General features: G+C 33.4%; 3 protein-coding genes across 8 annotated transcripts in view; 2 read left to right on the top strand and 1 right to left on the bottom strand.

Moving 5' to 3' along the window:
* The window catches only part of Atg1 (serine/threonine-protein kinase unc-51-like protein Atg1), a 127307-nt gene that overhangs the window by 94511 nt on the left and 7246 nt on the right, over positions 1 to 25550 (bottom strand). The window contains exon 1 of one of the 5 annotated variants that reach the window (XM_080148658.1): positions 13356 to 13451. The exons of the other annotated variants lie outside the window; for them this stretch is intronic. Within the exon in view, the coding sequence (XP_080004784.1) occupies positions 13356 to 13436 (81 nt within the window). The 5' untranslated portion in view covers positions 13437 to 13451. Of the gene's footprint in view, positions 1 to 13355; positions 13452 to 25550 lie in introns of those variants that run through there. 5 annotated transcript variants of the gene reach the window in all.
* Positions 1 to 25550, top strand: part of LOC145306517 (uncharacterized) — a 195048-nt gene that overhangs the window by 92375 nt on the left and 77123 nt on the right. The gene's annotated exons all lie outside the window — the stretch shown is intronic.
* LOC145306514 (uncharacterized) overlaps positions 1 to 25550 on the top strand; it is a 121180-nt gene that overhangs the window by 40231 nt on the left and 55399 nt on the right. The window lies entirely within an intron of this gene.

A 25550-nucleotide genomic window follows, 5' to 3' on the forward strand; every position in this document is an offset into this window, starting at 1 on the left:
AACATAGCCCCTACATAGCCTCTCCATCGCCCCTTAATAGCCCCTTACCTTAATTTATATAACATAGCCTCTACATAGCCTCTCCATCGCCCCTTAATAGCCCCTTACCTTAATTTATATAACATAGCCCCTACATAGCCTCTCCATCGCCCCTTAATATCCCCTTACCTTAATTATATAACATAGCTCCTACATAGCCTCCCCATCGCCCCTTAATAGCCCCTTACCCGATTTTATATAACATAGCCCCTAAATAGCCTCTTCATCGCCCCTTAATAGCCCCTTACCTTAATTTATATAACATAGCCCCTACATAGCCTCTCCATCGCCCCTTAATAGTACTTTACCTTAATTTATATAAAATAGCCCCTATATAGCCTCTCTATCGCCCCTTAATAGCCAATTTATATAACATAGCCGCTACATAGCCTCTCCATCGCCCCTTAATAGCTCCTTACCTTAATTTATATAACATAGCCTCTCCATCGCCCCTTAATAGCCCTCCATCGCCACTTAAAAGCCCCTTACCTTAATTTATATAACATAGCCTCTACATAGCCTCTCCATCGCCCCTTAATAGCCCCTTATATCCTCCTTCAAAACAGTTATACACCTTCCCAGGATCTATTGGAAGCTACCCTATAAAGGAGAACCATATTGGTTCTGCAGTTAGCGATCTTCTTTGATACATACAGACAATGATCCTGTTACTTTTTATAAGGATTAAAAATAAAATGGCCTAAAGCCATCTCATTACCCATAGGAAGCTTCACTGTAAAGGAGAACCATGTCGGTTTAGTGGTTAGCAAGGTACAGACAGACATACATACAGACAAAGATCCTGTTACTTTATTATAAGGATTAAAATAAAATAGTTATTAACCTCCCCAGGACCTATGAGAAGCTACCCTATTAAGGAGAACGATCTCAGGACCTATAGGAATCTTCACTGTAAAGGAGAACCATATTGGTTCATCGGTTAGCAAGATCCTTCGGTACAGACAGACATTCATACATACAGACAAAGATTCTGTTAATTTATTTTAAGAAATACAGATAAAATTGTTATAAACCTTTCCAGGCCTAAAACCATCTCAGGACCTAATTTCTGCCGTTGACAACTCGAGTTAAGTTACTATATTATTTTTACAATGTTTAACTTATCTGTTATTATTGGCTGACGAAAAGTTTGGGCAAAAAAAAAATTTATTCTTCAATGAAATATCTCTCCAGTATAATTTTGCCAAGTGCTAATTTATTAAGAATAAAGTTTGCCACAAATTTACCAAAAAATCTCATTGTCATTTCGCCAGGGAGGATTAGGATAGTTCCCAAAGTGTTATAAGTTGGCTTATCCAAGAGTGCTGTCTAGTCTCCAAAGTTTTATAATACCGTTTTCTTATTCGTTAGATTAACAACCTTGGGGACTTTTTATTGTTTTGTGATTGTTTAGTTCATTAAGTTGAGTGTCTAAATGTTTCAACCACTAATTCTAAACTAAAGAAGGGGTAATTTTGTGAATCATCAATGGGAATAATTAATATATAAACATACATATATATACAGAGTTTTTTTTTTATGAGAGCATTTTTGAAAGCAATTTTACCCTACTTATAGTTATCAGAATTTAATGATTAATGGCTTATTCTCTTCGTTTTTTATAACCATTAACAGAAAAGCAAAAAAATATTTCAGTTTTTATTTAAAAAGTACAGTAAATTCAAAATTTCAAAACATGGGTGTCAACATCTAAAATAGTTATTTCTCGCATCGTATTATAAACGGCTTTCCGCGGATATAGAAAGTACAATTATGAGATTAAAACTAGTTTTTTTAGCCCCGAGGTGCAGAAGGCACCGGCTAAAAAAACTGGGTTTAATCTTATGATTGTACATATCTATATTCGTAGAAAGCTGGATATAATACGATGCTAGACATAGTTTTTTCGTATGGATGAGAACCGGTTCCTATCCACCGGATTCAAATGAATACGAGAAATGGTTTTAGCGCATTTTTCTTATGCTCAAATCTTCTACCCTTTCCAAGAATGGAGGGAGTACATTGGGGGGCCAGTATTCCCTCCCTGGTTGAGATATGGCCTTCAAATTTCAAAATGTTCTAGTACATGTCACAAGTAGTATCTATATAAATTTTTAGCTCAATATCTCAACTTTGAAGCGTTTTGCAGCCATTCTTGCAAAGGTAGATTATAAGAAAAATGCACTAAAACCATTTTTAGATGTTGACACCTAAGTTTTAAATTTTTTAATTTACTGTACTTTTTGAATAAAAACTGAAATATTTTTTGCTTTTCTATTAAAGGTTATAAAAAAGAAGAGAATAAGCCATTAATCATTAAATTCTAATAACTATAAGTAAGGTAAAATTGCTTTCAAAAAAGTTCTCATAAAAAAACACACTGTATATATGTATATATATCATTTTATCGACAATCGTCTTATCCCTGTAGATCTCTGATTATCAGAGCATTTTTGAAATATTTGCTGCTTAGTTTTTGGCTGCCTTTGGCAAAATAATTTTTTTTCATAAAAAATGTATACAAAATTATCGTATTAATTTGGTAAATATATCATTGCACTTGAATTATTTTTAAGTCACTAACGGCTAATCCCATAGATGACCCTAGGAGTACTTTAATGAATAGATGTGGTGGAGAGGGGGGGGAGGGGGAAGGTTAAGAATTTAAGGGAAGTGATACCTTCCGGGGGCTGAAAGTGTTAGTCCCCTCCCCAAAATGAAAACTTTTCCTGCGAGTAAAATAAGCTTCAATGTAAAGGAGAAGCATATCGGTTCAGTTGATACTGATAAACATCCTGTTACTTTAATGTAAATATTAGTTTAAGGATAGTCTGTATAATCTCAGGGATAAAGGAAACATTAGGCAATTTTTACAATAGTCTCCAAAGTTTTATAATGAAGTTTTCTTATTCGTTGGCTCAAAACTTTGGGGACTTTTGTCATATTTTGGTTGTAGTGTTGCAATTTTGTGTATCGTTATTAGGGATGGATAAAAATTTATCGGCCATTGTCTTATTCCTTTAGATCCTTGGTATAATCAACTGAATAACAGTTCCAACAACAAAAATTAAGATATTGCTTCGCTTTTTATGGACAAATATCCTGTTATTTTATTATAAGGAAAAAAAATAAACTATCTTAAAATCATCTCAGTACTCAGCGGTTAGCAAGATCCTACGGTATAGACAGACAGACATACATCATATCGGTTTAGCAGCAAACGAGATCCTTTGCTACAGACAAAAAAAAACTTTGTATATCGACTAGCGGCTACGCCCCCAGCATCTATTGGCTCTGTATTCAAAGGGGAATGAATAAAAGCCTAAAGCCTTCCCAGGACTTAAAATAGAATAGCCTAAAACCATCCCTCGACTTAAAATAAAATAGCCTAAAGCCATTACAAGACAAATATTAAGCTTACCTGAAATAGAAAGCCCAATCTGTTTAGTAGTTATTGAGATCTTAAGTTTCAGAACAGAAAGCCTTACTAACGTGGACAAACACAGGATATTTCGGACAAATGTCGGAGTGGACATTATATAAGTAAAACGCAGAAGTGTCTATAATATCTTAAAAATTAGGTTTCAACAACATTTGTTTAGTTATTTCTACACAGGTTAGGTTAGGTTAAGATATAAATATACAAATAAGCCCCCTGCAGGGGTTAGGCATATAAAAAAACCTATTTGACAGTTGTAAACAATGTGAGAAAAAAATATGTTTTAGTTTAATGAAATGTTCTATCTGTTTCAAACCTTTGCCTTTCGATAGAACTTACCTACTTTGGAAAACTGTTAGACTGATTTTAAAATTTCAGTCTGTGAGAAAAGATATTCAAGATTTTTTTTTGTTTTGAAAGATTTTTATCTTATAAATAAAATAAAAGACACTCCTGCGTTTTACATAAGCAATGTCCACTCCGACGATTGTCCCATTCCTAGGTTTGTCCACTCCAACGTTTGTTTATGTTTTACTACTTTATATAATAGGATAATATGTATTCTTCTTTTATATTTCTCTTTTCTTATTCACTTGCAGCTGCGCTCTTTTTAATGTAAGAAGGCAGAAAAATAGCCTAAACCAATTAGGGGCTTAAATCTGAAAATGAAAAAGCAAAAAACCATCCCATGACCTATGTGAAGCTTCCCTTAAATGGAGAATTTAGTCAGTTTATGAAATTTTTAAGCTTCAGACCAAAAAAAATACTTTTTTTGTTAAAAGAGAGACTTTTCTACAATTAGGGCTAGTCCTTTCGTCATTGCTCTTCTCATTAAGTTAAGCATGTGGTTTTCTCTGCTATTGTTAAAGATAGACTGTTGAGATTTTTAGTGAATATTCCCATGACATATGTATATCCAGTCTATAAATTATTTTGTCTGTCTCTCAATTATGCTTCAAAAGACTTAGGTTTCGTGATAATCTTTGAGTAATAGCATATTCTCTTAAAGTCTGCTCTATAACTTACTTTGTCTGTTTGTCCATTATATGATCCTTATTCAATATTCTATTTAACTAAAAAATTTCATTCTCTTAGTTTATTTTTTTTCTTTATTTCATTATGTTATTATATTATTTATATTTATTTTATTAATTCATTATATTTTCATTATAATTTTCCTTTTTAAATGCGAAACTTTTCTATAGTAAGGATTGGTTTGTCCGTACGTCCAAACGGTTAGACGACATTTTCTTTAATTTAGACATGTTATAAATATCCTATCGATTTCAAACTTTGCAGAATGATTTCTATAACAGTTGGGTACAATACTATATTCATTACTAGAAAGTATGTACGTCCATTTTTTTGTATAATATCATTGTCCCATTCATCTGGGTTTTGGAGTAATGTTTCTTAGGACAACAAGGTTTAGTATTATAATCAAATACTAAAAATAAAATTATGCCCTTTTACTATATTCTATACTAGCAGATTCGCCCCTAGCCTCAGGGGCTTTGCCCCAAGAGGTGATAAAATTTTTTTTTGGCGAAATTCGTAATAGGACCAAGAAAATCTTCAGCAAAAAAAAAAATGGGGGGGGGATTTTTTTGTTTTTGGGGGGGTTGGGGGTATCCCACCCCCCAAGAAAATAGCCTAAAACCACCACAGGACCAGTAGGTATATTCCCTGAATAGTAGAATATAATCGGTCCAGTGGTTACCGAGATCTTAAGGGACTGACAGACGGACAGACAGACGGACAGACAGACGGACAGACAGACGGACAGACAGACAGACGGATGGACAGACATCATTCTACTTTGTATTATAGATTTACGCTAATTTTAACAAAATTTATGTTTGACCTCCTGATTTTAGAGCTTTGCTTTTGTGAATGTTGTTATCCTTGTTATCTTGCTTTTTTTTCCTTTTTCATAACCTATTATATAAAGTAGTAATCTTTTTTTTGTCTGTAGAAAAGCTAACCGCTGAACCTATATGGTTCTCCTTTACAGTGAAGCTTCTTTTAAGTTCATAGAGGGTTTATAATTATTTCGAGGGAGGGTATCTCCACCCTCCCAGAAAATTCACCCCAAGAAAAATATTACCCCATCCCCTCAAAAAATCTTTTTAACTTTTTAAAAGCAAAGCTTTTCTATATTAAGGATCAGTCCGTACGTCCGTAACGGTTAGCTATTTTCGTTAATTTAGGCATGTGATTCCTGTAGTAGAAAGGTACGATTTAGAAAGTCTATAATCATTATCAGAATATCCATACGTCCATTTTAAGCATACTAATTATTAACTTACAACAAATTTTTATGTATCAAAATTATCCGATTAATCTGATTTCTGGGATACTGATTCCTAGGACAACAAAATAGAATGTTATAAGCGAATCATATCTATAATCAAGTCCAAAAAATGTGAGTACGTCCTTAAGCATTTTCCTGCATGTTAGCAATTTCTCAATAAATTTACTTACAATTTTGTTTCGAATTTTAAATTTATGTTCTGACTATTCAGTTCTGACACTCTACATTATTAATGTTCATTAAAGGACGCCTGCAAGAAATAACACGCTTTAACTGCTAAAAGACTGCCACAAGAAGACCCAATACCCCAAATTATAAGCCTTCAGCTTCAATAACAAAAAAGTTCTAGGCATTTCAAAATAGCATTTTATGTACAATGGAATTTTTGAAAGATTTCCAATGCTCATAAAAGAAAAAACAATATTAAATTACGTTGCCTAGACATAAAATTATAACCTTATCTTTGTCAGAAACTTAGATTGCCTGTAACTGATTACATTTTTACAATAAAAACACCACATTTCATAGTCAAAATCTATGAAAAAAAATCGATTTAAATTGCATTTTTAAACGAAAATCATAGCGGAAACAAAGGGGTAAACTAATACAAGCTTAGCTGTGATTGGTTGTTAAGCTGATTCAGCCTTCTGATTGGCTACAGTACATTCGGTACAACGCAAGTAAAACTTATTTTTTTTTAATGATTTTGACTATAAAAATGGGTATTTTTATTGTAAAAATATAATTAGTTACTGGAAACCTAAATTTATGACAAAAATAAGCTTATAATTTTGTTTCTAGGCCACGTAGTTTAATTTTAAAGTTTTCAACATGAGCATTGCAATTCTTTCAAAATTTCCATTGTACATAAAATGTCATTTTAAAATGCCTAGAACTTTTTTGTTATAGAAGCTGAAGGCTTCAAATTTGGGGTATTTGGTCTACTTGTGGCAGTCTTTCAGCAGTTAAAGCGTGGTATTTCTTGCAGGCTTCCTTTAAACTTTTTTCTACCGTTTCAGAGCTTTGCTTTTATAAATGTTGTCATCCTTGTCATCCTTTTAAAACTTAAATTTAAAACTGTAGAGGGTCACATTCCTTCCTTACCTTAATGCCCTACCTTCTATAATGAAGGGGCAATACAATTACAGAGGCTGTACAGGAGCCATAAAGGGCCTATGTTATATAAATTAAGGTAAGGGGCGATGAAGAGGCTATGAAGGGGCTATGTTATATAAATTAAGGTAAGAGGCTATTAAGGGGCGATGGAGAGGCTATGTAGGGGCTATGTTATATAATTAAGGTAAGGGGCTATTAAGGGGCGATGGAGATGCTTTGTAGGGCCTATGTTATATAAATTAAGGTAAGAGGCTATTAAGGGGCGATGGAGAGGCTATGTAGGGGCTATGTTATATAAATTAGGGTAAGGGGCTATTTAGGGGCGATGGAGAGGCTATGTAGGGGCTATGTTATATATATTAAGGTAAGGATTATATAAATTAAGGTAAGAGGCTATTAAGGGGCGATGGAGAGGCTATGTAGGGGCTATGCTATATAAATTAAGGTAAGGGGCTATTAAGGGGCGATTGAGAGGCTATGTAGGGGCTATGTTACATAATTAAGGTAAGGGGCTATTAAGGGGCGATGGAGAGGCTATGTAGAGGCTATGTTATATAAATTAAGGTAAGGGGCTATTAAGGGGCGATGGAGAGGCTATGTAGGGGCTATGTTATATAAATTAAGGTAAGGAGCTATTAAGGGGCGATGGAGAGGCTATGTAGGGGCTATGTTATATAAATTAGGGTAAGGGGCTATTCAGGGGCGATGGAGAGGCTATGTAGGGGCTATGTTATATATATTAAGGTAAGGATTATATAAATTAAGGTAAGAGGCTATTAAGGGGCGATGGAGAGGCTATGTAGGGGCTATGCTATATAAATTAAGGTAAGGGGCTATTAAGGGGCGATGGAGAGGCTATGTAGGGCTATGTTATATAAATTAAGGTAAGGGGCTATTAAGGGGCGATGGAGAGGCTATGTAGAGGCTATGTTATATAAATTAAGGTAAGGGGCTATTAAGGGGCGATGGAGAGGCTATGTAGGGGCTATGTTATATAAATTAGGGTAAGGGGCTATTTAGGGGCGATGGAGAGGCTATGTAGGGGCTATGTTATATATATTAAGGTAAGGATTATATAAATTAAGGTAAGAGGCTATTAAGGGGCGATGGAGAGGCTATGTAGGGGCTATGCTATATAAATTAAGGTAAGGGGCTATTAAGGGGCGATGGAGAGGCTATGTAGGGCTATGTTATATAAATTAAGGTAAGGGGCTATTAAGGGGCGATGGAGAGGCTATGTAGGGGCTATGTTATATAAATTAAGGTAAGGAGCTATTAAGGGGCGATGGAGAGGCTATGTAGGGGCTATGTTATATAAATTAGGGTAAGGGGCTATTTAGGGGCGATGGAGAGGCTATGTAGGGGCTATGTTACATAATTAAGGTAAGAGGCTATTATGGGGCGATGGAGAGACTATGTAGGAGCTTTGTTATATAGATTAAGGTAAGGGGCTATTAAGGGGCGATGGAGAGGCTTTGTAGGGGCTATGTTATATAGATTAGGGTAAGGGGCTATTAAGGGGCGATGGAGAGGCTATATAGGGGCTATGTTATATAAATTAAGGTAAGAGGCTATTAAGGGGCGATTGAGAGGCTATGTAGGGGCTATGTTACATAATTAAGGTAAGGGGCTATTAAGGGGCGATGGAGAGGCTATATAGGAGCTTTGTTATATAAATTTAGGTAAGGGGCTATTAAGGGGCGATGGAGAGGCTATGTAGGGGCAATGTTATATAATTAAATTAAGTGGCTATTAAGGGGCGATAGAGAGGCCATATAGGAGCTTTGTTATATAAATTAAGGTAAGGGGCTATTAAGGGGCGATGGAGGAGCGATGTAGGGGCCATCAAGTTGCAATGTAATATAAATTTGGAGAAGGAGCGATGAAGGGGCGATGTAGGAGCGATGAAGGAGCGATGGAGGAGCGATGGAGGAGCTATGTAGGAGCGATGTAGGGGCCATCAAGTTGCAATGTAATATAAATTTGGAGAAGGAGCGATGAAGGGGCGATGTAGGAGCAATGAAGGAGCGATGTAGGAGCGATGTAGGGGCCATCACAGTACAATTTAATATAAATTTGAAGAAGGAGCGATGAAGGGGCGATGTAGGAGCGATGGAGGGGCGATGTAGGGGCTATGTTATATAAATTAAGGTAAGGGGCGATGGAGAGGCTATGTAGGGGCTATGTTATATAAATTAAGGTAAGGGGCGATGGAGAGGCTATGTAGGGGCTATGTTATATAAATTAAGGTAATGGGCTTTTAAGGGGCGATGGAGAGGCTATGTAGGAGCTATGTTATATAAATTAAGGTAAGGGACTATTAAGGGGCAATGGAGAGGCTATGTAGGAGCTTTGTTATATAAATAAAGGTAAGGGGCTATTAGGGGCGATGGAGAGGCTATGTAGGGGCTTTGTTATATAAATTAAGATAAGGGGCTATTAAGGGGCGATGGAGAGGCTATGTAGGGGCTATGTTATAAAAATTAAGGTAAGGAGCTATTAAGGGGCGATGGAGAGGCTATGTAGGGACTTTTTTATATAAATTAAGGTAAGGGGCTATTAAGGGGCGATGGGGCGATGGAGGAGCGATGGAGGAGAGATGTAGGGGCCATCAAAGTACAATGTAATATAAATTTGTGGAAGGAGCGATGAAGGGGCGATGTAGGAGCGATGGAGGAGCGATGGAGGAGCGATGTAGCAGCGATGTAGGGGCCATCAAGTTGCAATGTTATATAAATTTGGAGAAGGAGCGATGAAGGGGCGATGGAGGAGCGATGTAGGAGCGATGTAGGGGCCATCAAGTTGCAATGTAATATAAATTTGGAGAAGGGGCGATGTAGGAGCGATGAAGGAGCGATGTAGGAGCGATGTAGGGGCCATCACAGTACAATGTAATATAAATTTGAAGAAGGAGCGATGAAGGGGCGATGTAGGAGCGATGGAGGGGCGATGTAGGGGCCATCAAAGTACAATGTAATATAAATTTGAAGAAGGAGCGATGAAGGGGTGATGTAGGAGCGATGGAGGGGCGATGTAGGGGCCATCAAAGTACAATGTAATATAAATTTGGAGAAGGAGCGATGGAGGAGCGATGAAGGGGCGATGTAGGAGCGATGTAGGGGCCATCAAGGGACTAAGATATATATAATAGTAAAGGGGCCATGAAGAGGCGATATTTAATTAAATAGCCCCTTGGGATAAGAGGACATATCATCTCCTCTTTAGAAGGGGCGATAAAGGAGCGATAAAGGATCATTTAATCGCCTCTTAGGGCAAGGGGCTATTAAATCGCTCCTTTCAAGGAGTCATAACATCGCCTCTTGTTATAAGGGGCTATTAAATCGCTCCTTTCAAGGAGCCATTACATCGCCCCATGTCATAAGAGGCGATCAATTAAAATCATCGCCCCATATGGAGCGATGTCATGGAAAGGACTATACCCAAAAATTTTATTGTTCATTGACCCTATCCCTAATCCCTGCTATTCGTAGGCCAAATGTTTGGGGTTAGAGACCAAATAGGCAACAAAAACCATTATGTTACGAGATCTAGGAAGTCAGAAGTAAGTTGGTGCCTCCAACATTTCCCCCAATAAAAAAGGCTTTTCTTATGAATAAAATACCTAGCATGTTGTAATTGTTTTCATTAAAGAATTTTTTTTAAAGAATATTATTTGTAAAGGAATTGAAAATTGGTTAAAATAGGGTACGATACATGAATTTTCAGTATTGTCTACTGTTCCATACATTTGTACCATAAAAAGAGGAATTGGGTTAAAAAATAGACATATTAAAAACAATACATGATATAAAACCATTAAAATTGCTGAAAATCCCCCCCCCCCCTTTATATTACTTTGACCTTTAACTTTAGTTTCTAACTCTATATTAATTTAGAAATACAGGGAGAGGACATTGGATTAATTATTATTAATCATTCCCCAAATATCTAGTAACATACTATGCCTTTAATCACCTAAATCATTAAGTGTTCTATATTAAATGAAGCCCTATTGTTCTTTCCCTCCCTGGTTTGACTTAAACAAAGGTTTATTTACACAGTGGGCTTGAAATGGTCAAAAAATTAAATTAATCACAATAGAACTAGGTGGATATTTAATGTTATCCTCACTCCTTCTATAAGTATAGGTGGAAAAGTTTGGACACTGATAGTATGCCATCGAATGAGAGAACGAGTGTATAAAAACTTTGGGTAGGTACCATTATAATTTTCATTCCAATGCATTTCTGATTTCTATCCACTACTAAACCAAAGTGTGGACACAAAATTAGGGTTCAGCCCATTTAGTTTGAAGGGGGTTTGTTTAGGCATGATGGCGTGGGGTGGGTAATTACCCCCCTAAACCCTTCCCCCCCCCCCCCTAGAGGTGAGTGTACTTTTATTTTATGATCTGCGGTTTCTCATCAAGTGTTCCTTCAACTTAACAAAATTTTTTCATCCCCGCATCTATGAGAGAAAACAAATCCTTTTATATAAATCTCCTAATTAAAATTACACTAGTACCAAAAGTTGTATAACAACGTTAGCTCAAAAACTATGGGAGCTTTTAATTATAGTCATTATTGGGAATGTAAATCAATTTATCGTCCATTGTCTTATCCCTAAAGACACCTGCCTATTTTTATGGAAGATGCTATATTTAATTTTCCACACGATATGGACACCCCTTAAATGCCCCGGGATGAAAATATAAATATAATACGCCCTTCCTCTCTCTTCTCTCTATCTTTCTTTCTATTTTTCCTTCCTTTTTCTTTTCTTCCTCTATCTCTTTTGCTTAGTAACTTTAAACCATACTTCCCAAAGTATTTTGAAGGTGTTTTAGCAATACTAAAATTTATAAACTTTTGCAGAGATCTAGGGGATAAGACAATGGCCGATAAATTGATGTAAATCCCCAATGTTGATACCTACGAAAAATTATATTATAACAAGTGAATGATACGTTTGGACACTGAACTTTATCAACCAACCAATCAAAATTCAATAAAAGTCCTCAAAGTTGTTGAGTTGAGCCAACGAAATAGAAAACGTTATCATTAAACTTTGGGGACTAGTGTAATAGCCCAATGTCCCCTCCTTGACCTTTTAACAACAACATAAAACAATCAGAAATTCATAAATCCGAGGAAAAAAAGTGATTTATAACTTTTTACGTCAATGAGAAAACATTTATAATTAGTTAGTTTAGGTATACAACTTAAAAGCATCCTTTTAAAATAATAAAATTGTTGCAGGAAATAGAAATTAATACAGAAATTAATTTATTTTTAAGTAATAAAATAAATAACACGGAGGAACGGACATTGGACTGTAAATTATCATAGTATATAAATAAGTTATCTTATTCGGTTTCCTAACTTTGGGAACTTTATTATCAATTTGTTGGCTTAAACTAGCAATCCAAACTTTGTCAATTCATGATTTAAACCATCTGAGGTTATTATGTTTATCCCTATTATTAAAGTTTTTCAATTTATCGTCCATTGTCTTATCTCGATAAACGGTTTTTAAAAAATCAAGTTATACTGAATAACTGCTGTCTAGTCCAGCAGACAAACAAAAAAAATCATTGGAAAAGAAAATATCCTTCCATCAACTATCCATATACAGTTTATACAGTCCATTTGTCAGGGATGGTAAAACGAAAGAAAAAAATATATGGCCTTCAGAGTTTCTACCGTTCTAAATACATTGATTGCATGCTGTTAATAACCAACAATTGAATAAATTGGTACAAACAAGGTTTTTTTTCAGGAGACCTATCCCTTTTAATTGTAAAGTCTTTCTGGCAAACATAAACCTAGCAGCCTCCAAATACAAGTAACAGACTAATAGATATTAGATTGTTCAAAATAACTTTTTTTTCATGATTCTAAAGACTTAATTGGAGTTAAACTATTATGGAATAATGTGTGATAGTTAAGATCCCTTAAACGGCGGACCAATAAGCAAAAAAATTAGGGAAGCAATAAAAAATACCTAACATCTAACTCCTTAAAAAAAATAATTGTATGTGATTTCGCTTATGCTATATACTGATCTACATAATGTACACAGAAGAATAAAATATTAGAAAACAAAGATCTTTTAACCTTCACAATATGTATATTTTCACCCGAAAGAGATATACCATCAAAAAAAAAAAGTTTGCCTCAAAATTAACCATCAGTATAATATAACATATTCATGTAAATACTATGTAAATTAATAGTGTAATAGTTTTGGACAAAACTATTTTTCTTATATTGAAAAACTATCTTGTTCTTTATATGAATGATCAAGAAATAAACTAGTACGATCTTGTTCAGAGGCAGCAGTGGCAATTTAATGTCAATAAGGGGTGGTGTTTTTTTCATTAGTCTCCATTTTTAGTAGCAAAGCTACTCTATAATTATGTAATACCCTCTAATGAGAGGCACTTACCTCTTTCAACCTAACTTTATAAACAATGGAAAAGGCGCCATGTCCAATTAGCACCTTTGTCGACGGTATTATTTCAACCATTTTAATCACAAATTACCAAAAAAAAATGTTCTAAAATTAAATTAAAGAAAATCCTCCAAACGAAGCATAATTCTATGATTCACTATTATATTTTCTCTTTTTGGTTTTCACTATGAGTCACTGGTAATGCATTAGATAGATAGGAAGATATGACCCCAGGGGAAAATTATTTAGCTACATTTTACATGTATTCTAAATCTGAAATAAATTTGGTTAAAAAGACCGAATAGCTCCTTTTAACTCTTAATACAAGAACATATTTCTAATGCCATAAAAAATTATTATCATAATGTAAAACCTAATTGTCTATTTTCTAAAATTTAAGTAAAGCTAAAAATAACTTTTTTACTGTTAATATATTTTTGTCATTTCATTACAAGGACAACAAGATCCACAATGAACATAATGAAACTTCCCAATGTTGGTAAACTAAATTATCCTTTGGTTAAAAAGGAAACAACGAATCAAAATCCAATGAAAAAAGTTTAGGTAGATTCAATTCCAATTGATAATTTTACTGTTTAATTTTCACGCATTGGGCGTACAGCAAGGTAAAATATAAGAGAAGCTTCGCTACAAAAAAAGTAAATATTACAACAAAGTTTAAAATGTGTCCTTTGTGTGTATAATACTTTTTTTTCAAGCAAAATGCTAAAAAAAATGGCACGAATAAAGGAACCGTCATTTTAAAACTTCAATATTCGAAAAAAAGCATTTTTTACGCAAATTTTTCTTATTTGGGAATAATATAAATATAAACCATTTTGCCAAAGGAAGGAATGGGGCATTGGGCTGTTTATTACACTAGTCTTAAAGTCTTATAATATCATTTTCTTGTTCGTGGATGATTTAACAGCCTATCCCCCACACCCCTGGCCAATATTGAAGGTTAAATCATAAAATTATGATTGCAGAAAAAAAGATAAAATGTTGCAAAATTTGTTGTATGCACTTGGAATACACATTTTTTCCTGCAGATTTTAGAAGCGTAGCTGCTTTATATCTCATTGGGTCTGTACGTCCGTTTGTACTTTATAAATGGATGTGCTAGTTAATTGTTATAGATAATAAGGCAATGGAAGATAAATTGATTTACAGTAATAATTATGCCCCCAATTATAATCAACTGAATTACCCTTTCTGCAGATTAAAATTATTGCTGTAAAAGTTTGGATACTAATAGTTTGTAACAACCAATCAATATTTTTAAAACTCCCCAGAGTTGTAATCATGTTAATAAAACTTGGAGTTCCAGAATATCCTTAAGACCAATGTCCTTTATCTCCCTGTGAATATTATAGAGTAGCAACGATATTCTACAATATGTAAATGCGACATTATGCACTTTTTTCGATTCAAGGTTAGGAATTCCATTTTTGAATTGAACTATCAAATCTTTATCTACTTTTCTTCATATACATCATAAGAACATCTCCTAATATACAAAGCACTGAAAATTGCGCAAAATTCAAATACTCAGAATAAGAGAAAATCTGTCGTCAGGATTATTATGTTAAAAGGTTTAAAAACTAAAGTCTGAAGTTATAGAATATATGTATGTCTGTCTGTAGCGTAGGATCTCGCTAACCACTCTGGGCCGATATGATTCTCCTATTTTGGGGGGGGAGGATTCTACCCAGCCGCAAGTATACCAAAAAGGTACTTTTCATGGCTATTGTAGATATCTCAAAGTTCACATAGGAGATTTTTTTTCAGATTCATATTATAACCCCCCCCCCCCCCTCCCACATTTATGCAAATTATTTTTCAACATTGATCTAATAGTCCTTGAGATAAATGAGCAAAATCCCCGCCTAACTTTTATCTGCACATTTACCTTCTACCAGGGAGGGAGGGGACAATGGCATTTAAATAATAATATATGTAATCCACCCTATATTCAATGACTATAAAGGGTAGTAGAATTTTATACACTAGTAGCTACGCCCCCTAGAAGCCTCTAGAGGCACTTAAGGTGGGGGGGAGGGGGGGAAGTTACCTCATCCCATTTTAAATTTGAGTTTCAAAAGGGGGGTTGGGGAGAGGGGTGAAGACAGCCTGCTAAAAAATAGTTTAAAACCTTCCCAGAACCTATAAGAAGCTTCACTGTAATGGAGAACAATATCGGTTCAGCGTTTAGCGAGATCCTTCGGGACAGACAAAAAACGCTTACTACTTTATATAATAGGATAAGAATGTTAATTTATCCTCCATAGTTCTATCCCTGTATCCTACTGACTAATGCAATTTCTGAAGGTCAAAGTAGACATTTGTCTCATTTCTGAACATTTATCCTAGTTTTTTTAACACTTTTTGCAGGGTAATTCAAAAAATGTTAATACCCCTTTATAAATCAAATTCCTAAACAGAAAAAATTAATTTTCTGTATAAAAATTAATAATAGTTATTTCTCACAACGTAGGTATTATAAATAGCTTTCCGCGGATATAGAATGTACAATTATAAGATTAAAACCAGGTTTTTTTAGCCCCGAGGTGCTGAAGGCACGGACTAAAAAAACTGGCTTTAATCTTGTGATTGTACATTTTTTATATTCGTAGAAAGCTGGATATAATACGATGCGTAAAAAAGTGAGCAATGTCAAATTGACATTTTCGGACATCAATCAATGTGAAAACTATGCTAAAACCAATTATTAATGAGAGGTTAATGTACTTGTTTATTGAAAACAAGGATGGCAACATTTAAAACATTTATTAACATTTTTGTATATTTTTTTAAAGATACAAATCTACCTCCCTAACTAGAAGGGCGGGGGGACCATTGGTCTCTTTATTACAATAGTCCATTAAGTTTTATTATAACGTTTTCTTATTCGTTGGCTTAACAATTTTTGGGACTTTTTTATTGATTTTGATTAGTTGGATTATTCAGATTAGTGTTCAAACGATTTAACCATTAATTGTAATGTACACTTGTACAGGGGTAATATTATGTATGATCATTGGAGATGTCCATCAATTTTCGGCCCCTTTAAACCCTTAGATCCTCCCCCCCCCCCTCTAAAGAAAAAAATTGTTTAAAATTTAGCAAAATACAAAAATACTTCAATCAAAAATGAAAAAATGACCCTATTATCCAAAAAGTTAAAGAATAGCTACAACAACAAAGTAGAAAAAATACATTTATATTTTGCTCAGTGTATAAATTGTTTTTCCTTATCCAAAATGAACACAAACAATCGATTCATATAATGTAAATTCAAAATAAACATTGTTTTTGGGGCAGTACACAAAAACAGACAAAAACAATGAGCAATTTGAATTGTAAACAGTCTGTTATTGTTCAAAATATACTTGTTAAATCACAAAAAGATAATATTATATACGTTTTATGGGTATAAAGCGTCCTATATATCACTTTATTATGAGGTAAAAAGTCACTGAAATTGTTATGCCTAGGTAGCTGCACAAAAAAAACGCAACTAGCTTTCTAAGGCTAAGGTTGAGAAAGACTAAAAGTTGCGTTGCGTCTTTTTTAAAAAATGTTCCTTTAAAAAGTCTTAAAAGATAAATTGATACTTTTTTTAAAAAGCTTTTCTTTAAAGAATCATTAACGTCCTAATTTAACATCAGTTATTGAAAAATTGAAGCTATATGTATAGAATTGCCCAATAACTTTTGAACCTAAAATAAGATTACTTTACTTTTTAATTACCTACATTAAAAAAAGTAACCATCAGAGTTTTTCTACGCACTATCGAAGCAACTTTATAATTAAAGTCTCACTGGCTAAATGTCTGTTTTCATCTGAATTGCATGGACAGCTGTTACTTTCCCAAGCTGTCTGATAAAACTTTCAGATAGTCAGCTAGCATTCACATAAGGATAGATAGTTTTAATTAATGTTAAAAAATATATAGATATAATGGTGAACTTAAAGGCTACTTTTAGAGCTAGTTTTTAGTTTTAAAATCACAGAATTTCATGTAGTTTAATGCTATTCTGATAATGATATTAATCATAATTAAACTGCAAGCAACGCCTATCCATTCCATCCCTGCTACAATGTCAGTGTGGGCCTAATTTCAAAGATTTTCAGGAAAGTATGAAAATGAAAAAGAAACTGTAGATTTTTTCAAAAAGTATTTCAAATATAAAATTGTCATCAAAGAAAAAACTCTTCTTAAATTCGAAAAAAAAACAATCCTAGCTAAAAATAAAATTTTTGTTGATAAAAACTATACCTACCTACTTAGCCTTTTCCAACATTAAATAAACATAATATGTCAATTAACATACTTTTCTTTAGGTTTGTTGGCCCAAATATTTTTTACTTATTGGATCACTTTCAGCCTCAATGATAATGAAACTTTTTTTGGAGCGAAGCTCCCAAACAATTTGCTATAAATGTCTATACGTCCATACATGTCCTTGAGTGCTGTTAGTCTCCTATATGATAAAGTATTAAGATCTTATAAAAACAAAATATTTTTAAAATTGGATTACCTCTATAATTGTTCTTTTCGGAAAAGCTTTATTCATTTATTCATGAGATGTTTTTACGCTATTTTTATAAAACTACAAAGCCTTACATAATAAACTAAAAAGTACATTTCCTAGGAAGAAATTAAAAATCCATAAGCGAAGCAGTTTTTGCTAATTTTAAAAATTAGCATTTGAGCAAAAAAACAGGTCAACGTTTTACATGGATAGCCAAGTATATTTCATTTTAAAAATAGCCATAAGCCTTCCCAGTTCCTGCAAGAAGCTACATTGTAAAGGAAAACCATATCGGTTTAGCAGTTAGCGAGATCCTTCGGTAAAAACAGACAGACACAGAGATCCTGTTACTTTTATATAAGGATAAAAAGAAAAACAATCTCTTAAAATATCCCTTAAATATGAAAGTCTTCCTAATATCATTCAAATCAAAATGTCATAGGATATGACCGCGAAAATATTTTAATTTTTCTTGCTTGTCGCTGTTGCCAATTCAAAATATTTATTGGCAATGGGAATACCTGCTTAAACTAGACAGGCTTAACCTTATATAAAATTAATAGGATGTTTGTCTCTCTCTGTCTGTGTGTAGCGGAGGATCTCGCTAACCGCTTAACCGATATGGTTCTCCTTAACAGTAAAGCTTCTGAAAGGTCATTTTTTGAGAAGGGTACCACCTCTCTACTAAGATTAATCAATCCTAGAACCCCCCCCCTTTTTTAATTCTTAAAAGTGGAGGTTCGACTCTCCTCCTCTCTCAAGTACCCCTATGGCCTCTAGGGGCACAGCTTCTCGTAAAATATACATTTTTCCATGTAATTAAGAGTACAGTGAAACGTTATTTATCATTTTTTATGATTATATAAATATAGCAAATTATTTTATCTTTACCACTTAGCAAACAATAGAGCAGTCATCAAAACAATGTGTCATAACTCGGACAAAAATAACAAGGATGGCAACATCCGTTTATAGAAGAACAAATATAACACAATGTACGTTGTTGTTTTAAAATTTATTTCAATGAAACAAATTAAACACATTTAATATATGGTATAATTATCATGTTATGATAATACAATATTGTAAATTATACTATCTAGCTAATGCGAAATAACTGGACATTATTTTTACTAAGCATCAAATAATCAATAAATTTATCAGTTAAGTTACTATTAATTCCAGTGTTATTAAGAATTTTAGAAGCAAATTGAGCAATAAACATTGTCTGAGCAAAACAATTAAAATCATTGAATTTCAATATTTGTTCATCCTTGCTTATTTTTAATGATCTGTCTTTTGCTATAAGTGTTAAAATACTAATTTGAATATATTCATCATATTGATATACAGGAAAATGTATATTGAACAGATAAAAGTTTTCTTTCAAAAAAATAAAATCTGGTTTACCATCATTGTAGTAGTCATCAAGAAATAATGCGAGACAATGCGTAAAATAACTAGGGAAGTAGCATTCCATAATTGAATGATCAGTGTTCATACAATTTGTTTCTACTTATAAGAGTACGATTAAATTGTTCAAACAGGAAACTTTTATAGTATAACACAATAGGTAGCGACAGAATTTTATTAAAGCTATTTTTGAAAACCTCAAAATCTGGATTGTATTTTTTATCCATTTTTCTAGTTTTAAATGAAGGGGGGACAAATTGATCTTGCAATAATTCTTTGTTTGTTTTTTTAAAATGAAAGGTATATATTCTGGGAGAGTTTTCAAAAAGCTTTATGATAGGCTTCAAAACAAACTTTTGTTTTGATTCAGTTAAACAAATTAAGTTATTAAATTCAAAACCACTACATACATTTTCCACCACTTTTTGTAGTTTTAATAGAACTGGTTTCTCAGTAAGATTTTCTTTAATGGCAGAATTTAACAATGGCCGATATAAAACTTTGTGCTGTATTTTGATGAAATCAAGAATTGATGCAATGGTGTTTAGTCCATGCTCGTTTAGTTCCATTATATCAACATTGTTAAATTTGACATTTTTTGCCCAAACAGATGAAGTAATATTTGAATGAAGAAAGGTTTCTCTATGCTTTTCTAAAAGTACTAAAAATCCTTTGGCTTTTCTAAACATTAGTCCACTTTCTAATGGATAAAAGGTTCTAAACTTTTTAATATATTTATGAAAGATTTCAGATCCAAGGTTGTCGAAAATACTACTTGTTGGTACATGTTTGTGAGACAAAAGTCTTGAAATATTTGAGTTTGGAAAAAGATGGGCGTGCTTTAGTAGATTTAAAAAAGCATTAAACCAAATAATAAATGATTGTTGAGATGGTAGCAACATATTTAGCCCACCATGAGAAAAATCCATCTCTATTCTATTTTTTGCAACCTTGTATCTATAAGAATTGTTGCCTTCATTGCTTTTAGAGGACCAAAGAAATTTTGCTGTTATTTTCCAAAGTTTTTTTATTTGCTTTTGATTTGGAGCATAAATTCTAAAAATATGAAAAGCCATGGTGTTCATTAAGGAGAAAGTAATGTTTCTACGTTTGAAAACATTATCACTGCAATAAAATGCAAATTTTTGAGATTTTGTGTTAAGTTTTTCAAATAACTGTTCATATGTATAATCTGCTGCTTGAGTCAAATTAAAAGATAAATATACCCCTAAATGTTTTACTATATCACATTTAGTCCCTAGAATTGATATGTTAAGAGGACACTCCCCATGCGTAATAATTTTAGTTTTTTGAAAGTTGATTTTGATGTTTACTGTTGACTCTAATTTTTGAAGTGAGTTGGAAACCAATTGTATGTCTTCATTTGATTTTAATTGAAAGGCATTAAAGCCATCGTCAGCAAAAAATATTGGATCAAATGGTTTTCCATCCAACTTCAAAGTTAGGTTTTTAATTTTAGGACTTGTTAAACAACAATAAAATATGTGGTTGTAAATATCAAATAAACTTCCACTTGAAGGTGCCCCTTGAGAGAAACCAATTTTATTTTTATATTTCTTAGATGAGTTTCCTTTTACAACAATTTTAAAGCTTCCGCCATTTGTAAGAGATATCCAAGATTTTGCAAAATTGCCTTCTGGAAAAATATGTTTAATGATAGTATTTGATACACAATGTAATGCCTTATCATATGCACGTTGTAGATCAAAAAATATTAGTTGGCTATTGTAGTTGTGTGCTTTTATGTGATTTATTATGCTTACAATAGAAATAGTGGCATTGGCCATATGACGCTTAGGTATAAATCCATATTGGTCAGAATGACAAATTTTAGAAAGTAAAGGGGTAACTTTTTTATTAATTGCTTTATCAAGAATTTTCAAAACATTTTCCATTTGTGCAATAGGGCGGCGGTTTCCAGGTATTGTTGGATCAAGTCCTGGTTTGGGAATATATGTAATATTCCTTTCCTTAACAAATGATAAACTAGAATTATCCAAATCAATATCATACATGTTGTTAAAAGCTTTAGTGGTGAATTTAGGTAAATTATCAAGCAAGAAAGCAAACAATTGTGTTGGTTGTGAAGTTGGACCAGGCATGCTATTTGACTTCATGCTCTTGATAACTTTTCTAAATTCACCTGCTGTTGAATATGGATTCGTTAAATGCTTAATTTTAGGATACATATTATCAAGCTTTAAATCAAAAAAATTAAGTAGTTCATCTAAATTCGAATTTGGCATAACATTTGGGCACACTAGTTGTGCATGCAAATCACCAAAAATGTTGGCTATTTTCTTTGGACAGTCAATCAACTTGTTATCCACAAGCAAGTTAGGGCATTGCTTTTTTGAGTTTCTAAAATTTTTGTAAGTAAAGTTATTTGGTAGCCCATCTACTAATAGGGCCCTCATTTGAAAAGTTTCAGAGTTTGATTGAACAAGCATTTTAAAGTATTCTTGTTGCTGTTGAACTAGTTGATTGATTTCCTTAACAACCTGAGAACAATCTTTATTTGAATCAATAATGTCATAAAGCACATTCATTTGTTTGTCAAATTCTTTCGTTTTATTGTAAGATTTAAACTTTAAAAGAGAAAAAAATCTGTCATGTGCTTTTTTAAGATGATTGATCAAATCAAATAAGACAGTGCTATTTTTGTGTTCTGCATTGTCATATATAAAATCGCTATCAATTAGACCAAAATTATTATTGTAATTATTACAGCTAGTTTTAAATGAAATGGGATCTGCGTTTTTGATAAGAAATTTAGATGTTTCTTCTTTCATTAAATCAATAAAATCTTTATTGTTAAAAAGGTATCCCTGCCACTTTGGAGGTGTGTATTTATATCTTTTTTTATTGCCAATTTTCATTGATTTATGATCAGAAAAGGAATTATGAGAAAATTCGATAAAATTAAAATAATCTATGTTTGTGTAAAAATGATCTATGTATGAATATGAAGTAAATCGTTGTTTTGAACCCCTCCAAGTATAGCCTGGATCAATATTTAACTTTTTCGCCAAATCATGCATATTGTGTTTTTCAAGAAAAGACTGAACAAGTTTGTTTCTGTTATTATGTCGTTTTTGATTGAAATCACAATTTGTGTCCCCAAAAAAACTAAAATTTGTTATGTTATTTCTGTCGATGAATGAGCTAACTTTTTTTAATATTTGCTTACATTCCTCTTTATTAGAAGGCAAATAAACAGGAATTAAATTCAAATATTCATTCCCAATTTTTACTCTAACAAACATTGCGTGTTTAGAAACAATAACTTTTACATCCCTTTTTCTATCCTCAATTGTAAAACAGTTATCCATAAACCCAAAAATGCCTCCCTGTCCAGAGTCACAGGAAGTTTCCCCAATATAACGCATGCCTCTTGGTAAGCGAATTCTTCTATGAAAAGATTTAAGTTTAGTTTCAAGACAAAAATAAATAGTTGGAATATGCCTGCATGACGAAACCATTTCCTTAATCTTATATGGCACCCCATTTAACCTGTATTTGTTTTTCTTAAAGTGACCTATCCCCCTGACATTTGTACAGAGAATATTTACAGGGCTTTTAGGTAATGTGTTCATTCCCTAAAAGTATATTACTATTGCTAACAAAAGCAATCTAAGGCTTATCTAACAAATAAACCCCTTAAACCAAAGTTCAAAATTGACGGGTTGGTTTTATCCCTTGTAGAGTAATTATCTATAAAAAGCAGAAAATCTAATAATATCTTAAATTATAGAGGACTTTTCTACATAAATTTTAATAAAACATTATAATTTCATAGGATTTTTTACCAGTCTAATATGTGAGAATTTTTAATTTTAATGTTTAGTATGTAAAACATGCCTCCTTGCTATCTGACCTCCGCCCCCCTCCCCTCAATCATACCCCTTTCTCTCATATTTTCCCGTTTAGTCCCTTTATTTGCCCCCTGTGTTTAAAATAAACATGATTAACTTCTTATTATTTTCCCACCATCCCCTATATCTCCCCCTTCTATATATTACCCAAGTTTTGTGGGAACTTGTAAAATATTATTCTTATTTTTGGAGCAAAGCTACTATATAATCATATGTTATTACATGCAATTTTTATAAGATAATATGTATGTTATGAAAATTTACATAAACACAATAATACTAAATGTTACCATGGAAAGCAATTAGCATATTAGCAAATGCGTCATTGCAATAATTTTGATCTTGAATATATCCTTGATCAACTTGTTGATCATGAAGATCATGGCCTACTGTTGGAGGTGAGAATGGGTACATTGGAGTGGCTGCGCCTGTATATATTGGAGTGTTGTTAAATATACATGGGCCTATTGCTTGATATGCTACACTGTATTGATTTTGTGGTAAGAATGGGCCATGCTTGAATTTGGTTGTGTATATGTGTTGGAACTTTGGCTGGGGCGATAATTTTAAGTCCGCAGTAAGTGCTCCTACTCCTATATTTGGTTGTTGCTCTATCACATTATTCATTATATTTTTGGGGGAAATACTATTCTTTTTTTCACTATTAAATGGCGTAGTATTACCCACTGATTTCCCAAAATATGAGGCGTTCACTTTCTCACTCTTTTTGCCTTTTTTGCGCTGTTGATTATTATATAATGGGCTACTTCTAGCCTTGCGCTTACCCTGGCTATTTAGCTTGTCACTATTGTTGGAGGCTGGTTGTTGCTGTGTTGTTCTAGCTGGTGTTCTTACCACGTCTACATATGATGGTTTAGTTTCTGCTGTCCTATCCTCAGCGTTCTGGGGTGTGGTGTTGCTCTGTACGCATGCATGTCCAGGGACTACAGGGACAGTGCCATTAGATTGTTGTTGCAGTACTTTTTTATCCTGCACATGTTGTCTTATGGCGTGCATGAGATTGTTGAACTCATTGGATTCAAAACTCTTGTCTTCCAGTGGGATAAAATCTCCACTGTGGAAGATCTCATTTGTAGCACAGTCGCTGTAGCTTGTAGGTTCCTTCATCCCTGGTGTTCTGAAAACATACATGGGGGCAACCTTCTCCATTCCATCTATAGCCATAAGGTTGTTGGTAGCAAACCAAATAATTTCGCCTTCCTTTTGTAGCTGTTTTAGAACAGAAGTGACAGCTCTCAAATTGTGCTTTAGCAGAGGAAACTTATTAACACAATAGTGCACAGGAAATGTTTCCCCTCTCTCCTTACCCAACTTAGACAAGGACTCTACCGCCATATCCCTGGCCATCCTGCTGCTAAACTCAATGTTAATAGGATACCGCTTAACATGACCTACTGGAGGGAGTTGTCTAAAATCCTTCACATGATCCACTCCTGCAGGCCCCACGCCCAACAAATCAGAAAATGCATGAAAATGGGAATACTGTTTACCCCATGAATAATAGTCAACCTTCATGATACGCCTAGCATCAGGGATGTGAAGGGACTGCTGTAGATAGCTTAACTCAGGAGGTAAATTATCACTATGTAAGGTGACTAAATTGTCAACACTGCCATAATTAAGACCTAGTCTAGTTTTTATAGAAGAAAGCTCTACTCTTAAGCCCTTTACTAGATCATACAGAGCAAGTACATGATTTGCATGCTCATTATCTGTTTTGGATAAAGCTCCCAGCTCGCTCTCTATCTTGGATACTCTGACATTAAGGTTTGTCAGGGCTCTGCCTTTAACAACATTCATTTTACTCTTTGACCCCGACATGTTTATATAAAATGTTTTAGATTTAGCACTATGTGCTCACAGTGATAAAAAGTTGAATGTTAAAATTTGGATATTAACTGGTTTAATATGTTAGTATTTCAATGATATTTTAACTTTAAGTTTATTTATGTAGATAAGTCACTCTTAAAATATTAAGACACCATTAGTATAACATAAACAAACATTGTGCTATATATAGACAGGCACACATGTTAATGTTATCACACTAGCGGTCAGATAACTACTGTAACACAATGTACGTAGATAAATAATATAAACAAGGATGATAACATCCATAAAAGCAAAGCTATAAAATTAACATTAACACTTATAGACTATCAGAACTGAATAAGCTGAATATAAATGTATTAGTCAAAACAAAATTGTAAGTGAATTTGTTGCTAAACTGCTGAAATACAGAATACTGCTTAAAGACATCTTTAGGACTTTATTATAATTGTACTATTTTGTCCTAGGGATAAGTGCTCCAAAATCAGACC

This window comes from Acartia tonsa, chromosome 14 (genome assembly GCF_053477335.1).
Source record: "Acartia tonsa isolate MP-2025a chromosome 14, ASM5347733v1, whole genome shotgun sequence".
NCBI lineage: Eukaryota > Metazoa > Arthropoda > Copepoda > Calanoida > Acartiidae > Acartia > Acartia tonsa.